At 57.3% G+C, this 18465-nt stretch overlaps 2 protein-coding genes across 4 annotated transcripts; one reads left to right on the top strand and one right to left on the bottom strand.

The window, feature by feature from the left end:
* Positions 1-1115: 1115 nt before the first annotated feature.
* FHOD1 (formin homology 2 domain containing 1) lies at positions 1116-16106 on the top strand. Of its 3 annotated transcripts, XM_069456720.1 has the most exons (24): positions 1116-1355; positions 8035-8141; positions 8519-8583; positions 8903-8970; positions 9043-9148; positions 9223-9317; positions 9570-9681; positions 9768-9862; positions 9960-10103; positions 10231-10379; positions 10521-10754; positions 10878-10901; positions 11285-11338; positions 12198-12313; positions 12401-13005; positions 13307-13462; positions 13693-13875; positions 13963-14082; positions 14160-14321; positions 14725-14915; positions 15009-15201; positions 15287-15449; positions 15523-15723; positions 15797-16106. In XM_069456720.1, exons 1-24 carry the CDS (start codon positions 1155-1157, stop codon positions 15877-15879), a joined length of 3627 nt encoding a protein of 1208 aa, XP_069312821.1. In that variant the 5' UTR covers positions 1116-1154; the 3' UTR covers positions 15880-16106. The 3 variants fall into 3 exon arrangements, with proteins under 3 accessions (XP_069312821.1, XP_069312822.1, XP_069312824.1); XM_069456721.1 differs by lacking the exons at positions 10878-10901; positions 11285-11338; XM_069456723.1 differs by lacking the exons at positions 10878-10901; positions 11285-11338 and having other exon boundaries at positions 10596-10754.
* Positions 16107-16228: 122 nt separating this feature from the next.
* On the bottom strand, positions 16229-18413 carry TMEM208 (transmembrane protein 208). The gene is made up of 6 exons (XM_069456430.1): positions 18321-18413; positions 17580-17675; positions 17090-17149; positions 16871-17007; positions 16634-16718; positions 16229-16539 (listed from the first exon to the last, which is right to left on the bottom strand). The coding sequence occupies exons 1-6, from the start codon at positions 18324-18326 to the stop codon at positions 16402-16404; spliced, it is 522 nt and encodes a 173-aa protein (XP_069312531.1). The 5' UTR covers positions 18327-18413; the 3' UTR covers positions 16229-16401.
* Positions 18414-18465: the final 52 nt, after the last annotated feature.

Genomic DNA, 18465 nt, shown 5'->3' on the forward strand with positions numbered 1-18465 from the left:
TGCCAAGGCTGCGGCCCGGCGCGGCCGGGTGCAGACGCCAGAGGGCGGTGCTCGGCCGCCTTCCGCGCCGCCCTCTCAAGCCTCGGACCCCTATCGGCCCCCTCCCGGGCCAGAGCTGCGCACGCGCATGGCTCTCTCATAAGGCGGTGGTGGACGACGCTGCCCCCAACGTCGCCAGAAATCCCAAGACCCAAACTGAGCCCAGCTCATTCCAGGCGGAAGATGAGGCTGTTCCTCTTCATGTCCCAAATCGAGGGGCATCCGGCCCTCCCTTTCCCTCACATACAGAAAACGATTCTCACCTTTTCCGTAAAGCTGAAGGGAACCTATGGAAAACTCAGCCTATTGATTCTCTTCAAATCAGGCGGGTTCCACCCAACTTTTTCCACAAATCTGAAGGGCATTCAGCTTATCTCACCCCAAACAAAGGAGGATAATCGCCACTTTTCATTCAAGCTGAGGGGCACCCATCCCACTTCTTCCTCAAAACTGAGGGGAATATGTTCTACCTGTTCTACCCCCTCAAGCTGACTCATTCTTTTCGCAGAAAATTGAAGGGCATCCGTCGCTCTTCTTCCCACAACTAAAGGGAACTGATCCCACCTCTTCCTTCAAACTGAGTGAAAGCTATTCTCACTTTTTGCCCCAAACTGAAAGGGACTCTTTTCACTGCGTTCCCCAAATGAGGGAAACATCCACTCATCCTTCAAACCGAAGGAATTAGGGCTATCTTGTCTCTAAACTGAGGGAGACCTGGCCGACCACTAACTAAAGAAACTTCGGCCCCCCTGCCCTAACACTCCCTCACAGAGAACGCAGCCTCCCCTACCCAAGCTCAAAAGAAAGCCTCCCCGCGGGGGAGGCGGGGCGCGAGCTCGGGTTTTCCCGCCCTCCTAGCCAGTGCACTAACGGGATTCCCACTGGGCCCTCTGAGTGGCTTACACAAGCCCCGCCTCTGGCAGTGATTACCCCACGCGCGCATTCGGGGACTAATCTTGGCTCCACCCCCTTCCTCGGCCCCGCCTCTGTCTAGCTCCGCCCCTCCACCGCGTCCGGCCCGGCCCGGCCCAAACAGCAGAGCTTCAGTGTAGTTGAGGAGAAGCGGCAGCCGGGCCGGGACCCAGAGGCGCGCGGCGCAAGCCGGTGGCAGAGCCATGGCGGGCGAGGAAGACCGCGGGGACGGGGAGCCGGTATCAGTGGTGACCGTGAGAGTGCAGTACCTGGAAGACACCGACCCCTTCGCATGTGCCAACTTCCCGGAACCGCGTCGGGCCCCCACCTGCAGCCTGGACGGGGCGCTGCCCCTGGGTGCACAGATTCCCGCGCTGCACCGCCTGCTGGGGGCGCCGCTCAAGGTGAGAGGGGCTGGAGAAAGGTTGGGGCGAGCGGGGGTTCAGGGTCGGCACCATGAAAGCCGGTGGGGGGTACCCCTTGGGGAGAGGCTGGAGCGAGTGCTCTGCTCTCCTGCCGAAAAGTCTTGGTCTGGGGTCTTCGGGTTCACGCGATCTCGGCAGCAAGGGGCCCCTCTTAAGTTGAAGGGAAACTGAAGAGGGGTGATAGAAGCTTGTGGTCTGCGCCACCCTGGCTGCCCCTCGAAGTGAGGCCCACCTGGGAGGTGCTCGGGGGTCCAGTCGCTGCCGGTCTGCCAGGGTGGCTGCCTTGGGCAGGGTGACCGGAGCTATTCGGGCTGTAGCGGACCCTGGAGGCGGAGCTGAGGAGGGACCAGCTTCCACCTGCTTCAGGTGAGCTGAGGGCGGGACCAGGAGGAGGGGCGGGTCCGGGGCGGGCCACTGGAGGTGGCAAAGGCTTCCAGCGGTGTCTGGAAGCTAGATTGGGTCCTGTCGGATATTCTTGCCCCTGCAGGTGGGAGCCCGGCCGGGGAGTGCCGGCTGAGGAGACTTCACGGGGTAAGGGGAGTCCCGGGAAGCGGCCTGGCCCGGGATACGCCGAGCGCAGGAGGCTGCACGAGTGGAAAAGCCCTTTGAGTCACCGCCCCCACCACCCCGTACACCCGCAGCCCGTCGGCCCGCGCCGGGAAGTGAGAGGGAGGGCCCGGCTAATTTTAAACCGCCGGTCTGCCCTAGTTTGCCGCCGCCCCAAAGCAGACTTGTGCACAGTGCGGGAAAAGGCCCTTTTCCAGATGGCCGGCTCTACCTCCTCTTCCCTCCTGCTCGCCGCCCTCAGCCCCCCGCAGGCAGCCCTTTCCGGCGCGCTGTTTCCGGGCCAGGACTCTGGGAGGCGCACTGCCACCCACCCCCGATCCCCGGGGCTCCCCGCCAGTCAGAAGGCTCCAAGTGGTGGGGATAAGGAGAGAGAGTTGGGGGGGTGCCCGCCCCTGTTCCCAACCTCAGCTGGGCGCCGAGTTGCGCAAACTTGCCCCCTGGGCCCGGGGTCTCCCCTGGAATGTGCCCCGGGCGCCGGGCCCCCAGCCTGCATTCCTCGCGCCGCAGCCAGCCCCGCCTCCGAGCCCTGGCGGGAGGGGTGGTGAGACTATTGGCCTGGGGAGTGGCGCGTGTCCGGGCAGAACCCTGGCTTCAAGGCCATGGCTGGAAGCCTGCAGCACAACTGCTCACCTCCAGAGTTTGGATGCAGCCCCCGCTTGTCCTACTGTATTCGGAGGGGCACACTGAAGTGGGCCTGGAAGAAGCGGGTGCAGCCAGAGGCCACCTCCCATTCAGAATGGGGGCCGGGGAGAAAGAATGCTGAGCTGAGGCGGTTCCGCTTCCAGCCTCCTGGAACTCCTGGTCCTCCTGGTCCTGAAGTAAGGCTGGAGCACTAGAGAGAAGATAGTAATCCTCCCATCCTGACACTGTAGGACTGGACCTAGGCCTTATACCCCTCTTCACAGTTGGGGGCAGGCCTGGGAGATAAGCTGCAGGAAAGAGGCTCAGAACCATCCCCTCTCGCCCTCATTTAAAGACCCATCTCCCTACTCCACCCCACCCCACCAGGTTGTCTGCCCTCTGTTCTCTGCTCCCTAGCTGAGGACTCTACTGAGCTGGGGTGGAGAATGTAACTTCCCCACCCCCAACTCAGTCCTTCCTGGTCTCCCCCTTGTTATGTTCTCCCACCTGGAGTACCGCGGGCCTGCCTCCCCTCCCCCACAGGGATATGGGAGCAGGGCACACTAGGTTACCACAGCCCTTGAAGCCAGGACTCCCTGGGGCTGGCAGCTCTGCCAGGAATGGTCAGATGCACTGTGATGTGCTCTTCCCAAATATAAACTGTGACCACAGCCCCAGAATAGAAGGCTGGAGGAAGAGGGGCTGAGAATAGGGCAGGGGCAGGGACATCAGTGAGCAGAGGGAGGGGGAGCAGGGCCCCTCCTTGCAGGAAATGTCAACAGCTGGTTCCTCCCCAAGTCCTATAAGTGGGTGCCCTAGAGACAGACATGACTCAGGCCTGCCTCGCTAGCCCTCTAGAGGGGAGAGGTGGCCCAGAAATCCAGGCATCCCTGTCCCAAGCTGTAGGGCAGAAGAGGAAGGAGTTCTCTACTCACTGTTTCATCCTATGCACAGATGTCTAGCAGGGGACAGGACACAGCCAAGTGGCCTCTGCCCTCCTTCTCTGGGCACTGGCCCCCATCATCCCTACAGACCCTGCTTCCTCCTTGGGGATATACAGAGGCCAGCCTACTTTCTTGCTGGGGCTCCACCCACATAACCCTTTGGGCTGGGCCTATCCCCTAGAGTTCCCCTGGGGGCTTCCTTTTTAAAGAGCTTTCAGGTCTGAGAAAGCTTTGCTCATTTCCTCCGTGTCTAGGAGGAAGCTCCTGGCCAGAGCATGTGACTCATCTCCCGGCCCTGCTTGGTTGGGGGGAGCCTGGCAGTGCTATGGGCCAAGCCTAGTGTCCCCAGAGGAACTCAGGAGTATCTTCCTCCCCTCTGTGCAAGAGGCTTTCCCAGCCCAGGGACCTGCCCTTGTCCCAGAGGAGAATGTGTCCCTCTCTCTCCCCCCTCTCATCTCCTAATCCAGAGATAACCCAGTTCTACCCTCTCTTCTGGGAAGTGCCTCAGGAGCTTCTCTCTGAGATCCAAAGGTCCTGCCATGTCTGGGATAGCAGTGACTTCTCCCTGGGCTCTAGGCAGAGGGACCTGGGGTGCTTCTCTGACCCTACTGCACAGACCAGAGAAGCCCCTTCCTCCTGGCAGCAGGGATAGCCCTAGAAACCTGGTTATTACTAGCAACCTTGTCTCCCCAGCTGTGACTAAAAATCAGAGTAGGGCAGAGGTGGCACTATCCCAGAATGTTTTCCCCAACACTCTCTAGCCTCTGTTTACCCCTTAGGGGCCCCTGTGGCAAGGGGGCTTAAGGGTGAACCTGACCTGTTGGGATAGGAGCTAATTGAAGGGGTCCCCAAGGATTCTTAAAGGGACAGTAGGGTTCTCTGATGATGAACTAAGCTCATTAGCTCCCCGCTATGGGAGTCTCTTTGGGAGATTGTAGAAGATTGGGAATTGGGTGTAAATTGCGACCTCCTCCCAGCCTTCCCTAGGGCCAGCTTGTCTTCTAGTCATTCTGGGTTAGAATGGCTGAGCTGTAGCCTAGTGAGGGACCCTAGGACCTAGGTCCTGGCAGAGGTAGGCATTGTTACCTTAGCAGGTACAGGAAGGGGGGTGGGGGGTTGTGTTCTTTCTCATTCCCTAGCTGGAACTGGGAGGACCAGTTTGGGGTATTTGCTGAGTCCAGAAAGCTGAGGGTTGGTCTCCAGCCCTTGGCAATCCTGCAGGCCCCAGGCCTCACTCCACCTGCACTCCAGGGTTCCCTGGAGCACTTCCAAGGCCCATCCACCCAAGGTCTGGGTCAGTTAGCTCTGGTTCTGTTCTTGGCTTTATACCCTGGGGCTATTCACTGAATTTCTGATTCTTGGTGTCCTCACCTGTAAAAGGATTATCAAATGAAATAGGCAGCGCTGAGCCTGGCCCAGAAGAGGCATAACAAATGTGGATTTCCCTCCCCAAGGCCCATCCATGTCATCTCATCCAGGAAGTTGCAGTCTAGTTGGAGACCCATGATAAGAAGCAAGGAGGGTCTTCAGAAAAAAGGGTCCTGTGTTTATAGGAAAGGAGACAAAAGAGACAGTTAAACAATTATTTTATAAAAAAAATCCTTCAGCATGTAATTCTGCCTCTTTTCCTTCTTCCTTGTATCCTCCCCCTGGCATGTTCATTGTCACCTGATTACACTGCTATAAAAAATATTGGGGAATAGACACCATTGTCCCCTAAGCTTGACCCTACATATAAAACCATAAATAACCAGCTGGTTTGGGGCTGCCAAGAAAGCCTGAGACTGGAGAGTCAAGAGAAAAGTGGGCCAGAGGCCGAAGTGAGGGACAGCCTGGGAAGAATGCAAGGGGACAGACCAGAGAAGTGAGGAAGACAAGAGCTGGGAAGGAGTCAAGGACGTGGGCCGTACTATGTGCTGGCCCTAAGCACTGTCAGCAGGGACCAGGCTTTGGGCTTACTCAGGCCTGGCCCAGCCCCAGGGTGTGAGAAACAAGGCCCAGAGGTTTGGCTTTCAGAATGGTGACCCCAGGAAGGGGCCAGGAGTGTGAGGGACAAGCACCATCCTGCCGGCAGAAAGTCTCCCTCACCAACCCCCTGTGCTGCTTGTGTGACCCTAGCCAACCCACCCCACCTGGACCTCCACCCAGGACAGACAGCTGGGGGTGGGGGGACACTGTCCTGAAGGCATTGAATTGGCTGTTACCCCTGGACCTCCTGCCCAGAAATTGGGCCCTGACAGGATTGGACACAGGTAAAGTGGCTAGAAGGGCCACTGCCGCCATCATGGAGGGAGAGGGTTCAACTTGCTCAGCTGACGAGGCTAGGAAAGTGGACCATTTAGCCTTCAGGACCCTGCCCCAAATGGACGTAGGCACCTGGGTGTCCTAGAAGGAGAGGGCTATTCTCTGCCTGCTTGGGACTGAGCATGCAAGTGTTCACGCAGGGAGGACAGTGTGGGGGGCCTGGCCCTTCTGTGGCTGTGCTGCTTTGGCCTGTGTCGCAGGTGAGCACAGACCTGGCCATGTCCCTAGGTGTGTAAGCAGTTACCAGGCGCAATACAATCACCCCTCCTGTGTTTACCTTTATGGCATTCCGCCACTTCCCTTTCTTAGCACCCATGGAAGTTGTGATTTGATATTTACTTGTGAGCTTTTTCTGAGTCAAGCCTGTCTGTCTCTCCCACTGGGCTGAAAGGAAGGGAAGACACAGACAACGTCTGGTTTCTGCTACGTCCTCTGCACCTAAAACCAGCCTGGTTTGTGAATGTTTGAATGAATGAGCTGTTCTTTATGTGTGTGATGTGGGGGGATTCCTGGGGGGGTTGTGGCTCTGGAGGATGTTTGTTCCTCTAGGGTCCCAGAATCCTCCAGTCTAAAGTGGAGGGAGATGTGGCTGTGCCTGGATGGGGGTGGGGTGGATAGGCTGCTGAGTCACCATGTGGGAAGAGGGACCAGGAGGAACGTGGAGCTGCCCCCAGCTGAGCTGACCCTGGATGAGATACCCCAGCCCTAAGGCCTTGCTGCCCCCTCTCAGGCCTGTTCCCAGTAAGCCCTGGAGAAGATGACTCTGCTCCCAGGGAGGGGTGAGAGGCCAGGCTCGCCAAGGCACCCAAGAGAGGGCAGGCAGCCAGGCAGGAAGTGGGACAGAACAGGCTAGAGTGTTTGTCCTATGTCCTATGTCCCAGGCGGGGGGGCCACCAAAGGGCCCACAGGCTGAACTGCCGGGAAGGAACCAGGTCAGGCTCTGAGGCATGAGCAGGGGTGCTAAACAGAGGCAAGGGCAGGAGCTAGACTCTCCATCTCCCAGGGGACCCAGGGCAGCTGGAAGCCCCTGGGCTGGGTCCAGAGCAGGGCAGGGCTGACCAAAGAGCAGGATAAATGTTGGGGTTGACTTGCCCAGTAAGATGGAGACTGGAAGACCCCTGGCCTCTCCAGAGGTGGGCTCTCCCTTGGTCTAGGTACTACCTCAAGGGCCTAAGCCACTCAAGTCAAGGGGACTTTGCTGAGCCCACATGCCTGCACTGTGCTATGGGGGAGGTGTCCTGCAGAGGTAGAGTGCTGCCCTCAGACTCACTGGAGTCACCTCACTCAGGCCCTCTCTAGAGGTACTTCTTCAGAGGCCAAGTGCCATGCCTGGTACGGGAGTGTGGGGAAGACAGACAGGCTCAAGTGGGAGGGAAACATGGGGAGTGGACACATGGATGGAACACTTGCCTTCCTGTTACAAATGCAGGTTTGGGGGTCCTACTGTAAATGACTGAGACCCTAAAATCTGAGTTTTTGTTTTTTTGAGACAGAGTCTCGCTTTGTTGCCCTGGGTAGAGTGCAGTGGCGTCATCCTAGCTCAATGCAACCTCAAACTCATGGGCTCAAGTGATCCTCCTGCCTCAGCCTCCTGAGTAGCTGGGACTACAATGCCCGGCTAATTTTTCTATTTTTAGTATAGACAGGGTCTCGGGGTCTCACTCTTGCTCAGGCTGGTTTCGAACTCCTGACCTCGAGCTATCCTCCCACCTTGGCCTCCCAGAGTGCAGATTATAGGCATGAGCCACCGCGCCCGGCCAAAATGTGGTTTTTAATAGGCCCCTTGGGGACCTTTGAGCTCCATTTAGGACCATTATAACTGTAGCCCCCTTCGGGGGAGGGCAAAGACCCAGAGGTCTGGAGGGACTGGGGCGTCTTCAGAACAGTCCCCACTCTTCACTGTCTTAGGAGTATTTCGTTTCGGGGCTTTAATGTTCTGTGGCTGCAGCTTATCACCCCATGGGGCTATGAGCTTCCTCAAAGGCAGGAACTTCCTCCCACCTTCTCTCCATTCCCCTTCCTCTTTTGTGTTCCTTAGCTCAACAGTTGTTTAGTGAGCACTTATTGTGTGCCAGGTGCTATGCTAGGCTGTGCAGATATGGCAAGGAGCAAGACAGATAGGGTGCCTGGAGCCAGAGAACATGGTGGGGAAGGAGACTAGTTAGTGTCTGGATATTCTAATGTTGTGTGGAAGGTCTCAGAGCTGTTCCCTTTGCCCCCAGCTGGAGGACTGTGCCCTGCAAGTGTCTCCCTCTGGATACTACCTGGACCCCGAGCTGTGCCTGGAAGAGCAGCGGGAAATGCTGGAAGGCTTCTATGAAGAGATAAGGTCAGAGCTGATGGGGCCAAGGAGGCAAGGCTGGCTCCTACCCTTGCCCTCACCACAGGGGCTGGCTTAGGTGTCAGCAGCTGAGACACTCAATGTCTAGCCTGGGCCATGGGTCACCTGGCCCAGTGAACTGTGCCAGGGGAATCTCAAAGCCTGGCCAGTGTTACCTGCTGCCCAGGATGGGAGCAAAGGGCTTTTCCACATACCTGAGATACCTGTGTTTGCACCAACCCTCCTGTCTGGCCAACCCTTGGGCCTTTAGAGGAGCAGTTGGAGAGGAAAGAGCTAGGCCAAGGTTGGCATGTGGAGGTCTTTGGCCTTGGCTTTGGGGGAGGGATGCTGAGGAATGAGCTGCTGATTAGGCTCCTTGATTCCAGCAAAGGGCGGAAGCCCACGCTGATCCTGCGGACCCAGCTCTCCGTGAGGGTCAATGCCATCTTGGGTGAGTGTGTGAAGGCATCAGTGTCCAGCAGCCCCCCTCTCCCTACCCCCCAGCCCAGTTGGCCCAGTTTCTTTCAGGCCTGTGCTAGACAGTGGGCAGAGCAGATCAGAGACTGGATGTGCCCCTTCCCTTCCCTATCCTGACCTCTCCTTCCAATGCCAGGGCTGATGCCACAGCTAGACCACAATAGGGGATGCCCAAAGTCAGCGATTGAGAATACTAGAATATTCTTTGGTGGAGGACTGTGGCTCTGTCCTAGTAGAAGAAGACATTGTGTCAATGTCTCCTTGAGAGTTTCATACCCATCTACCCCTTGCAGAAAAGTTATATGGCTCCAGTGGCCCTGAGCTCCGCCGCTCCCTCTTCTCATTGAAGCAGATTTTCCAGGTGAGACCCAGAGGCGGGCTGGGGGTGGATGTCCAGCCCACACCTCCCTAAACTCCCCCATGGTACCCCCAGGAGGACAAGGACCTGGTGCCTGAATTTGTACACTCAGAGGGGCTGAGTTGCCTGATCCGTGTGGGTGCTGCTGCTGACCACAACTACCAGAGCTACATCCTTCGAGGTCAGCCCCAGCCCTCCCCCATGAGCTCTGCCCCAGGGAGCCTCACTGACTTCTTCTCATCCCTGTCTTCCCAGCACTGGGCCAGCTGATGCTTTTTGTGGACGGGATGCTGGGGGTGGTGGCCCACAGTGAGACTGTGCAGTGGCTATACACACTATGTGCCAGCCTGGTAAGTGGCCTTCCACCCAGCCATGCATGCTTTTCCCTGGGCCTCAGTCTCTTCTGCAAAGTGGACTGGAATGGAGTGAGCCTGAGGCCCCTCTAAGCCTAGAAGGCACTTGAGTGCCTAAGCCTGGAGCCAGGGTCTTTCTGCCTAGGCCCTATTCTCTGGGTCCAGCGCCAGGAGCCCTTCTCCTCCCCAGGAGGAGCTGGCACAGGTCTGGCTCAAGCCCCTCTCATATGTGGTAATCTCTCCCCCAAGTCCCGCTTGGTGGTGAAGACAGCCCTGAAGCTGCTGCTGGTGTTTGTGGAATACTCTGAAAACAATGCACCGCTGTTCATCCGTGCAGTCAACTCTGTGGCCAGCACCACCGGTCAGAGACTGTCCCTCCCTCCCCCACCCATCCAAGTTCTCTCTCCTACCTGTCCTCCTATGACTGCTCTTCTTTCTGCGTGACAGGTGCCCTTCCCTGGGCCAATCTGGTGTGCATCCTGGAGGAGAAGAATGGTGCTGACCCAGAGCTGTTGGTGTATGCTGTCACCCTCATAAACAAGGTATGGGAGAGGACCAGATGCCAACTCTGGGCCTCTTGGACTCCTGACCTCTGGTCCGCATCAGCCTCATACTTGTTTTCCTATCCCCACCCTCCAGACGCTGGCAGCACTCCCGGACCAGGACTCCTTCTACGACGTGACAGATGCGCTGGAGCAGCAGGGCATGGAAGCACTGGTCCAGCGCCACCTGGGCACCGCAGGCACTGATGTAGACCTGCGCACGCAGCTTGTGCTCTATGAGGTGGGCCTGTCACCAGGCTCTCAGTGGGACTGGGGTGAGGGGGGAGAGAGGTGCAGTTCCCCAGTGCGCCCCCCCCCACTTATGTGGGCCTCGACTACTTGCTCACATCCTGACCCACCCCTTTTAGAACGCCCTGAAGTTGGAGGATGGAGACATCGAGGAGACTGCAGCCATGGGTGGGCGGCGAGAGCGACGAAAGCCTTCTTCGGAGGAGGGCAAAAGGAGCCGCAGATCTCTGGAAGGCGGGGGCTGTCCAGTGCGCACCCCGGAACCTGGGTAAGTACAAGCTTCAGTGGGTGGGGTGGGGTGGATCTGCCAGGCCTGACCCTGGCTGCACACAGGCCCCGCCGGCCCCGCCCCACCGATGGACCCCACCCCCTCCATTGGCCCTTCCCTGTTGACAGATCCCGCCTCCAGCCCCACCCCACTGATGGGCCCCACCTCCTCTATTGGCCCTGCCCCCCGCCCCCTGCTGACAGGTCCCACCTCCAGCCCCACAGGCCCCACCTCCTCCACGGGCCCTGACCTACTGACAGGCCCCACCTCCAGCCCTGTGTGCCCTCCCTCTGGCCTCAGCACTTCGGTGAACCTCTTTCCTACCACCTCTGTGGCATCCTCAGCTGACAGCTCCTGTGAGAGGAGCATCTACAAGTAAGTAGGGAGATAGAGGCCATTCTCGGAGTCCTTTTTCCAACTGTCCCTCCACTTTGCGCCCCTCCACGGGCCCTTAGCCTCCTCTGCCCAAACGCGTGCTTTCTCTCTCTCTCTTTCCAGACTTCACCAAACTGCTCCCGTTTGGTAAGTGACCGCTGGGACATGGGGTCGGCTCTTACTGGACCTCCTCCTCTTGCGGCTTCTCTTTATCTCCTTCTGACATTCCTCTCGTCTTTGCCTCTTGTCATCTGTCTCTCTACCCCCTTTCTGTCTTTCTGTTTCTGCCACTTGTTCTGCTCTTTGTCTTTTTTTTTTTTTCAGCTGATGAAATGACCACAGAAGTCTTTGTCTCCTACTGCACCCTGTCCTGCTTCCTGTCAGTCTCTCCCCCACCCCCTCCTCTTCCCACCGTGGCTGAGAAGGAACCCCTAATGTCACTGCCCAGCTATGTGTGGGTGTGAACAAGTGGGCCTTGGGGTGGAGGTGGCATCACAGTTACCATCTCTTCCTCTCATCCCCCTACCCAGGGCCCCTGAGAGCCCACCTGTCCCCCAGTCCCCTACTGGGCAGGCCAGGCTGGAGTAAGTACAGAGGCCAGCCTGCAGGCCTGCCATGTGCTTAGGGCTTCAGCACTGCTTCCCCCGGCAGGGGTTCAACATGCCCAGTGCAGCCAGAGCTGGGGGATTCTCAGGCCCATCCTCTCATAAGAAGTCTTATGTCTTCTTGGTAACCCAAGGACTAAGCCCTGGGAAGTGCTTCACTGGGGTTATAGTGGTCTCTTGCTTTGATAGTGACACATTACCAGCTTAGACCAGACATGGGGATGTAGATGCCCAACCTGGGGCCCATGCTTCCATGTCCTCAGCTCAGGAATGGGGCAGGAAGGATCTAGGGTGCCATGTGGTGTGGGGTGGAGGACAGCCTAAGGCTCAGGGAAGGGCAGGGACTGACAGCTGACAGAGGCTGGAGGGGCCAGAAAAGAAACACTGGATCACATTCATTATTTCAACATAAACTGAGGGCCAGGCCCTTTTCTAGACATAGGCCTTAGCTCTCAGAAGCTGTCAGACATGCCAAGGGAGGATAGCTGATATGCTCATTGGGATAGCTGTCCCTTTCCCCTGCTCTGAAAGTCCTTATCTAGAATCAGGACAGTGGACATGAATAGCAACAAGGTTGCAAGATGGATGTTAAGTAGAACTTCTCCCTGTATTTTCACCTGAGAATGCTGGGTTGGCAGTAACCCTCTCCAGATGTGGAGGACTGAATAGGGGCTGGCCTTGGAGGGGCAGGTTCTGGGTCTGCTCGGCGCATGGACTGTTCCCTGTGTGTCTGTGTGAGCCTGCAGTTTGGGGCAGAGTCCAGTTTGGGGCTCAGCAAGGCATGTGCACCTGGACTGGGTTATGTCAGACACCATCACTGACAAGTACCTGCCCTCAGAGCCCGGTTCCTGGAGAATGTGGCAGCAGCAGAAACAGAGAAGCAGGCTGCACTGGCCCAGGGCCGGGCAGAGGCACTGGCTGAGGCCATGCCTGAGGAGGCCGATGGACACCCAGGTGAGTAGGTGGGTGGGCAGAATCCACCCCTGCTCCTCTGTTGCCCCACCAAGGGCATGACACTGATAGCTTCTTCCCTTTTTCTAGAAATCCGGGAACTGTGGGACTCCCCAGAGAAAGCCCCTGCACCCAGAACACCTCAGAGCCCTGTCCCCCGAGTCCTGCTCCGGGCCCAACGAAGCCTTGAGCCAGAGCCCAAGGAGCCACTGACACCACCAAGCCCCAAGGCTGAGCCCATTCGGGAGATCCCTTCCCGTGTACCCAGGCTCTGCATTGGGGACCTGGACTTCTCAGATCTGGGAGAAGATGAAGACCAGGACATGCTGAACATGGAGTCTGTGGAAGCCGTGGAAGGGGTCCCACCCCCACCACACACACTGCCCCTACTCTCTGGAGGCCCTCCACCTCCACCTCCCCCACCTCCCCCACCCATCAAGGGCCCCTTCCCACCACCTCCACCCCTGGCTGCCCCTCTTCCCCCCTCAGCAACGGATGGCCCAGCTCTCCCCACCAAGAGGAAGACAGTAAAACTCTTCTGGCGTGAACTAAAGCTGGCTGGGGGCTGCGGAGGCTCTGGAAGTCGCTTTGGGCCATGCCCCACCCTGTGGGCCTCACTGGAGCCTGTTTCGGTGGACACAGCCCGGCTGGAACACCTGTTTGAGTCCCGTGCCAAGGATGTGCTGCCCTCCAAGGTCAATGCACTGATCTCCCAAGTAGCCCCCATTGAGGTGGGAGGGAATCATAGCTCAAGGGTCTGAGCTGTTGGAGCTAGTCATTTGTTTCCTACCTGAGGAAACTGAGGCAAAGAAAGGCATAGGGACTTGTCTGAGGTCTCCTAACAAGGAATCAGCAGGGCCTTAACTAGAATCTAATTTCATCCCAATGCCTTACACATCCCAGATTCGTGGGATCATTTGGCCATTTAGAGTACCCTGGAGTGCCCTCGTAGATTGTTGCCCAGCTAATCACACTGCCCTTCCCCCAACCTTGCAGAAAGCTGGTGAGGGCCGCCGGACAATGACCACAGTGCTGGACCCCAAGCGCAGCAATGCCATCAACATTGGCTTGACAACATTACCACCTGTACACGTCATTAAGGCTGCCCTGCTCAACTTTGATGAGTTTGCTGTCAGCAAGGATGGCATTGAGGTAGGGATACCCATCTATGCATGCAGGAGGGAGGAGGGAGGCCTGGCCCTCTCCTTTGGTCAGTGGCGTTTCCTGCCCCTCCAGTGTTTGGCATGGGCTTGGCATTTCTGCAGGGCATTCCCTAGATCCTGGGGCTCCCCTAGATGACCTGGGGAGGGGGGTCAAGACCAATGCCTGAGGCCTCAGGCCTGCACTGAGGGTCCCACGTTGGGTGGTGGCTGCATCCTCAGAAGCTACTGACCATGATGCCCACTGAAGAAGAGCGGCAGAAGATCGAGGAAGCCCAGCTGGCCAACCCTGACCTACCCTTGGGCCCAGCCGAGAACTTCCTGATGACTCTTGCCTCCATTGGGGGCCTGGCTGCCCGCCTACAACTCTGGGCCTTCAAGCTGGACTATGACAGCATGGAGCGGGTACCTGGCTCATGGAGTGGGACAGGCAGTGGGGACAGGTGAGCATGATGCCCACGTAGTCTAAGAGTCCCTTGTCCCCTACACCAGGAAATTGCTGAGCCACTGTTTGACCTGAAAGTGGGCATGGAACAGCTGGTACAGAATGCCACCTTCCGCTGCATCCTGGCTACCCTGCTAGCTGTGGGCAACTTCCTCAATGGCTCCCAGGTGAGTGAGAGCTCATGAGGACTGGGGGTCAGGGCTCTGGAGCCAGCCAGGGCGAGGCTCAGACGAGGTCCTTTCAGAGCAGTGGCTTTGAGCTGAGCTACCTGGAGAAGGTGTCAGAGGTAAAGGACACGGTGCGTCGGCAGTCACTGTTGCACCATCTCTGCTCCCTGGTGCTCCAGACCCGGCCTGATTCCTCCGACCTCTACTCAGAAATCCCTGCTCTGACCCGCTGCGCCAAGGTAAGCACCCACGAGAGATTCAACTAAGACTGGCCAGGGTACAAGGGAGCGCTGCTTCCTGGGCCTTGCTCCTCCCACTTCTCCCGATTTGGGTAGCTCCACCAGCTCAGGCTACAGGTGTGTGAGCAATGTCCTCTGCCAGAAACTCTCTTCTATTGGCCTGGCCACACCTACCCAGTCTTTGGGTTTCAGTTTAGCTGCCACTTCCTCCAAGAAACCTTCTCTGTCCTCCATTGGATCAAATGGACTTGTCTGTCTCTTGCATTAGACTGTGAGTTTTTGGAGAACAGGAGCTAGGTCTCAGCTGTGTCCCTAGCACCCAGGCTGGCCAGCCTGGCACAGAGGCAGCTTCAGTCAGTATCTTATCTATGGCGGGGACATGTATACCCTCTTGCTTTTCCAGGTGGACTTTGAGCAGCTAACTGAGAACCTGGGGCAGCTGGAGCGCCGGAGCCGGGCAGTTGAGGAGAGTCTTCGGGGCCTGGCCAAGCATGAGCTGGCCCCAGCCCTGCGTGCCCGCCTCACCCACTTCCTGGCCCAGTGTGCCCGCCGTGTTGCCATGCTGAAGGTAGTGCACCGCCGTGTATGCAACAGGTAGGGGCATGGGCCAGAGAGGCAGGACTGCCACCACCCTCCCTCATACATCAAAGCAGAACTCACCATCCCTTCCCACTCCGGCCTGCCTAGGTTCCATGCCTTCCTGCTCTACCTGGGCTACACCCCACAGGCAGCCCGTGAGGTGCGCGTCATGCAGTTCTGCCACACGCTGCGGGAGTTTGCACTTGAGTATCGGACTTGCCGGGAACGAGTGCTGCAGCAGCAGCAGAAGCGGGCCACGTACCGTGAGCGCAACAAGACCCGGGGACGCATGATCACTGAGGTGGATGCCCTTCCAGGTCTTGGTCTTGACTGTCACCTGCGTGGTTTCCTGTGCTACTCTCAGCTCACCCTTCTTCCCTCTCCAGACAGAAAAGTTCTCAGGTGTGGCTGGGGAGGCCCCCAGCAACCCCTCCATCCCAGTGGCTGTGGGCAGTGGGCCAGGCCGGGGTGATGCTGACAGTCATGCCAGTATGAAGAGTCTGCTGACCAGCAAGGCTGAGGACACCACACATAGCCGCCGCAGCAGAGGTAAGACCCAAAGCTGCTGGCGGGGAATGGGTTCTAGGGCCACCTTGGCCTGACCTTCCCACGTGGCCTTCAGGCATGGCCCAGAGCAGCTCCCCAGTGATGCCCACAGCAGTGGGGCCCTCCACTGCATCCCCAGAAGAACCTCAAGGCTCCAGTTCACCCAGTGACACATCAGATGAGATCATGGATCTGCTGGTGCAGTCAGTAACCAAGAGCAGTCCTCGTGCCTTAGCTGCTCGGGAACGCAAGCGTTCACGTGGCAACCGCAAGTCTTGTGAGTAACCTCCACAACCCCACTGCCCACCTTAATTCCATCAACCCTCTTTAACCCGGCTCTGTCCCTGCAGTGAGACGGACACTGAAAAGCGGGCTCGGAGATGACCTGGTGCAGGCACTGGGACTGAGCAAGGGTCCCGGCCTGGAAGTGTGAAAGTGCTGCTTCCTGGAAACCTAGTGGGACCCCAGCCTGCAATGCAAGAGACTACGGAGCAAGGAGGGCCCGAAGCAGAATTCTGGCCCCAAAATTCTGTGTCCAGGGGCTAAGCCTTGAGCAGTATTACCTGTGTGTGTGCACGTGTGTGTGTGTGTGTGTGTGTGTGTGCGTGCATGCACATATGTGTGAGCTCCCTGAACTCATGGAGCAAAATAAAGTTTTCCTAGCTAACTAACAGGCTTTTTCTTCTTTCAAGGTCCCCAGCAGGCTGGGTCTATAGCAGGAGGGAAACCGCATAGGACTAGCTCTTCTTGCCTCGTCCCTCATCACCCACACAGCCATTAGCCACATTCTAAGCCATTTATTCAAAAACTGTATAGGATATATCCTGAAGTATACCCTATATACCTCAGACTGCTTTTGGCCCCTGGACTAGGCCCTCATTGCTCCAGGCATGGGGGCTATGCAGCCTGATAGAGCTACCCAGGGCCCAGCAGCCTGTGACCACAATGTCAATGGCTATAACCGTTTCATCTGTCGCCGCTCCTGTCGGCGCTGACGTTTCTCGTTGTGCTCTGGTGCTGGGGCGCTACTGTCTGCTGTGAACCAGGGGCCCAGCACGTTCACCCACAGGAGGTAAAGAGCCCGGCCTGGAGCCTAGGAAAGAAAAGGTAAGTTGAAACCAGATGGAGAGAGTGAAAGACAAGGGAGAGTTACATGCTCCTGCTTGGCAGCCCCCCAGCCCACATACCAGAAGCCAGAAGGACCATATGTAGAGGGAGAAGCAGCTGAGCACCTGCACGATGGCTGTCAGTAGGATCACATCCTTAAGGTGCCTATGGATAAAAGGAAGGTTGCCAAAGACAGCACATGGGGCCCAGTTTAACTCCCTGCTACCCTTTTCAAGTTGTAGGTCACTGTGGGTCTTGGGCTATCTGGGCCCCAACCCTGGGGCCGCTCACCTGGGCTGGCGGTGGGGGACACTCACTCTGCCATGCCCTGCTCCATGTTGAGGTCCATGCCACCATCCATCAAGGCCCCATCCTCAGAGAAGGCTGCCCGTGCCATCGAGCTCATAGAGTGGTAGCTGGCCCCATATACTGCCAGACTAAAGCCCAGGGCCATCTGCAAAGCAAGAATGGGGGGTATTCAAAGGCCATCCACTGACCCTATGCACTCATCCACTTCCCAGGATGGAAACACTTACCCAGGCCCAAAATGAGGCAGATGAGTAAAAGAAGACCAAGGTCACAAGGCAGTAAATGGCCTGCAAGCAAACACAGGATCAAACTGGAGTCAAAAGCTACCCCTAAACCATGGGCCTCCTTCAACTCTAAGAATCAGGCCAAGCTGTAAAAGGAGCCATGTTCTTATAGGGTTGGGAGAAGAACCCTGCTCCCTGAGTCTCAAACACCCAGACTCTCCTCTGACACCCAGCTCAGCCCAGGAAAGAAGCTCTTGTGTATTTGGGGTGGGAAGGGCTCTCATATCAAGCTGGGACTCATGCCCTCATTTCTTTTTGGTTTCTGTTTTGCTTGTACTAGTCAGCACTTTCTCTGTGCCTCGATCTTTCTCATTTATTTTCAACTGGAGTTCTCTTCTGGAGCCTTGGCTGTCACAAACCACTACTCCTCACCAAAGAGGGCGAGCACTGTGGGATTATGAGTGGGCACAGAAGCAAGGAGGCAGGCACTTACATTGGCCCCCAGTATGATCCGCAGGTAGAATTTCAGGGTCTCTCTGTTCTCTTCAAATATCTGCTTCTTCCCTCTTGTGCCCACTTTGCCCTTGGGCTGCAGAGGGATATGAGATGCTGTCAGAGCCTTTCTCTGCCACAGTGCTCCTCACTCTCCCCACCAAGCTAGTTAGCTACAGAGTTCTATCTGCACCTTACCCAGGTCTCTGTGGTGCTCAAACCCAGCACAATCCCTCGGATACCCACCCATCTTCCAGTACATCTTGTCTAGAGCTCATACCATCTTTCCAGCACGCCCAGCTATGATCGCCTCCTCCTAGCCCTGAAACAATCCAGTCCTAGGCTAATATCTCCTCTGACTCCCCTGGTAAAAAGCAGCTTTGGGCTGACAACCCCTTTAGGGGCACTCCTGAGTGGAGTTGGATGGTGCCCCTCTCTGGCCTTCGCTGGAATAGTCCAGATCTGGGCTAAAGTCCATCCTCCTCAGGCCCCTCAAATCTCTGGCCTGCTCTAGTACTACTGTCTGATACTGACGCCCACACCCCTCTGGCACTAGTTCTGGTATGATCCAGTGCCGCCATCCCTTCCTCCAACCTCCCGGCTCACTCTACTCCAGTCCGGCATTTAGATGGCGCCCTCCTCTGGCCCACCCCGCATCTCTTGATGTCCTTCCTCTGTTTTCACTCTCCAGGCCCAAGGAGCACTCGGCCGATGCGGACCCCGCCCTACCCATCCTCCTTACCGCCATGGCGCGACGCAAATACTCAGCGGTGGAAACGAGAGAGCGACCAAAACCGCAGTCAGAAGGTACCACATCGGCAACGCATGAACTTCCGGTGCAGACCAAAGTCGTCAGGACCTGGGACGGAAGTGGAGCCCATTTCCTT

This window comes from Eulemur rufifrons, chromosome 23, assembly GCF_041146395.1.
Source record: "Eulemur rufifrons isolate Redbay chromosome 23, OSU_ERuf_1, whole genome shotgun sequence".
Taxonomy (NCBI): Eukaryota; Metazoa; Chordata; class Mammalia; order Primates; family Lemuridae; genus Eulemur; species Eulemur rufifrons.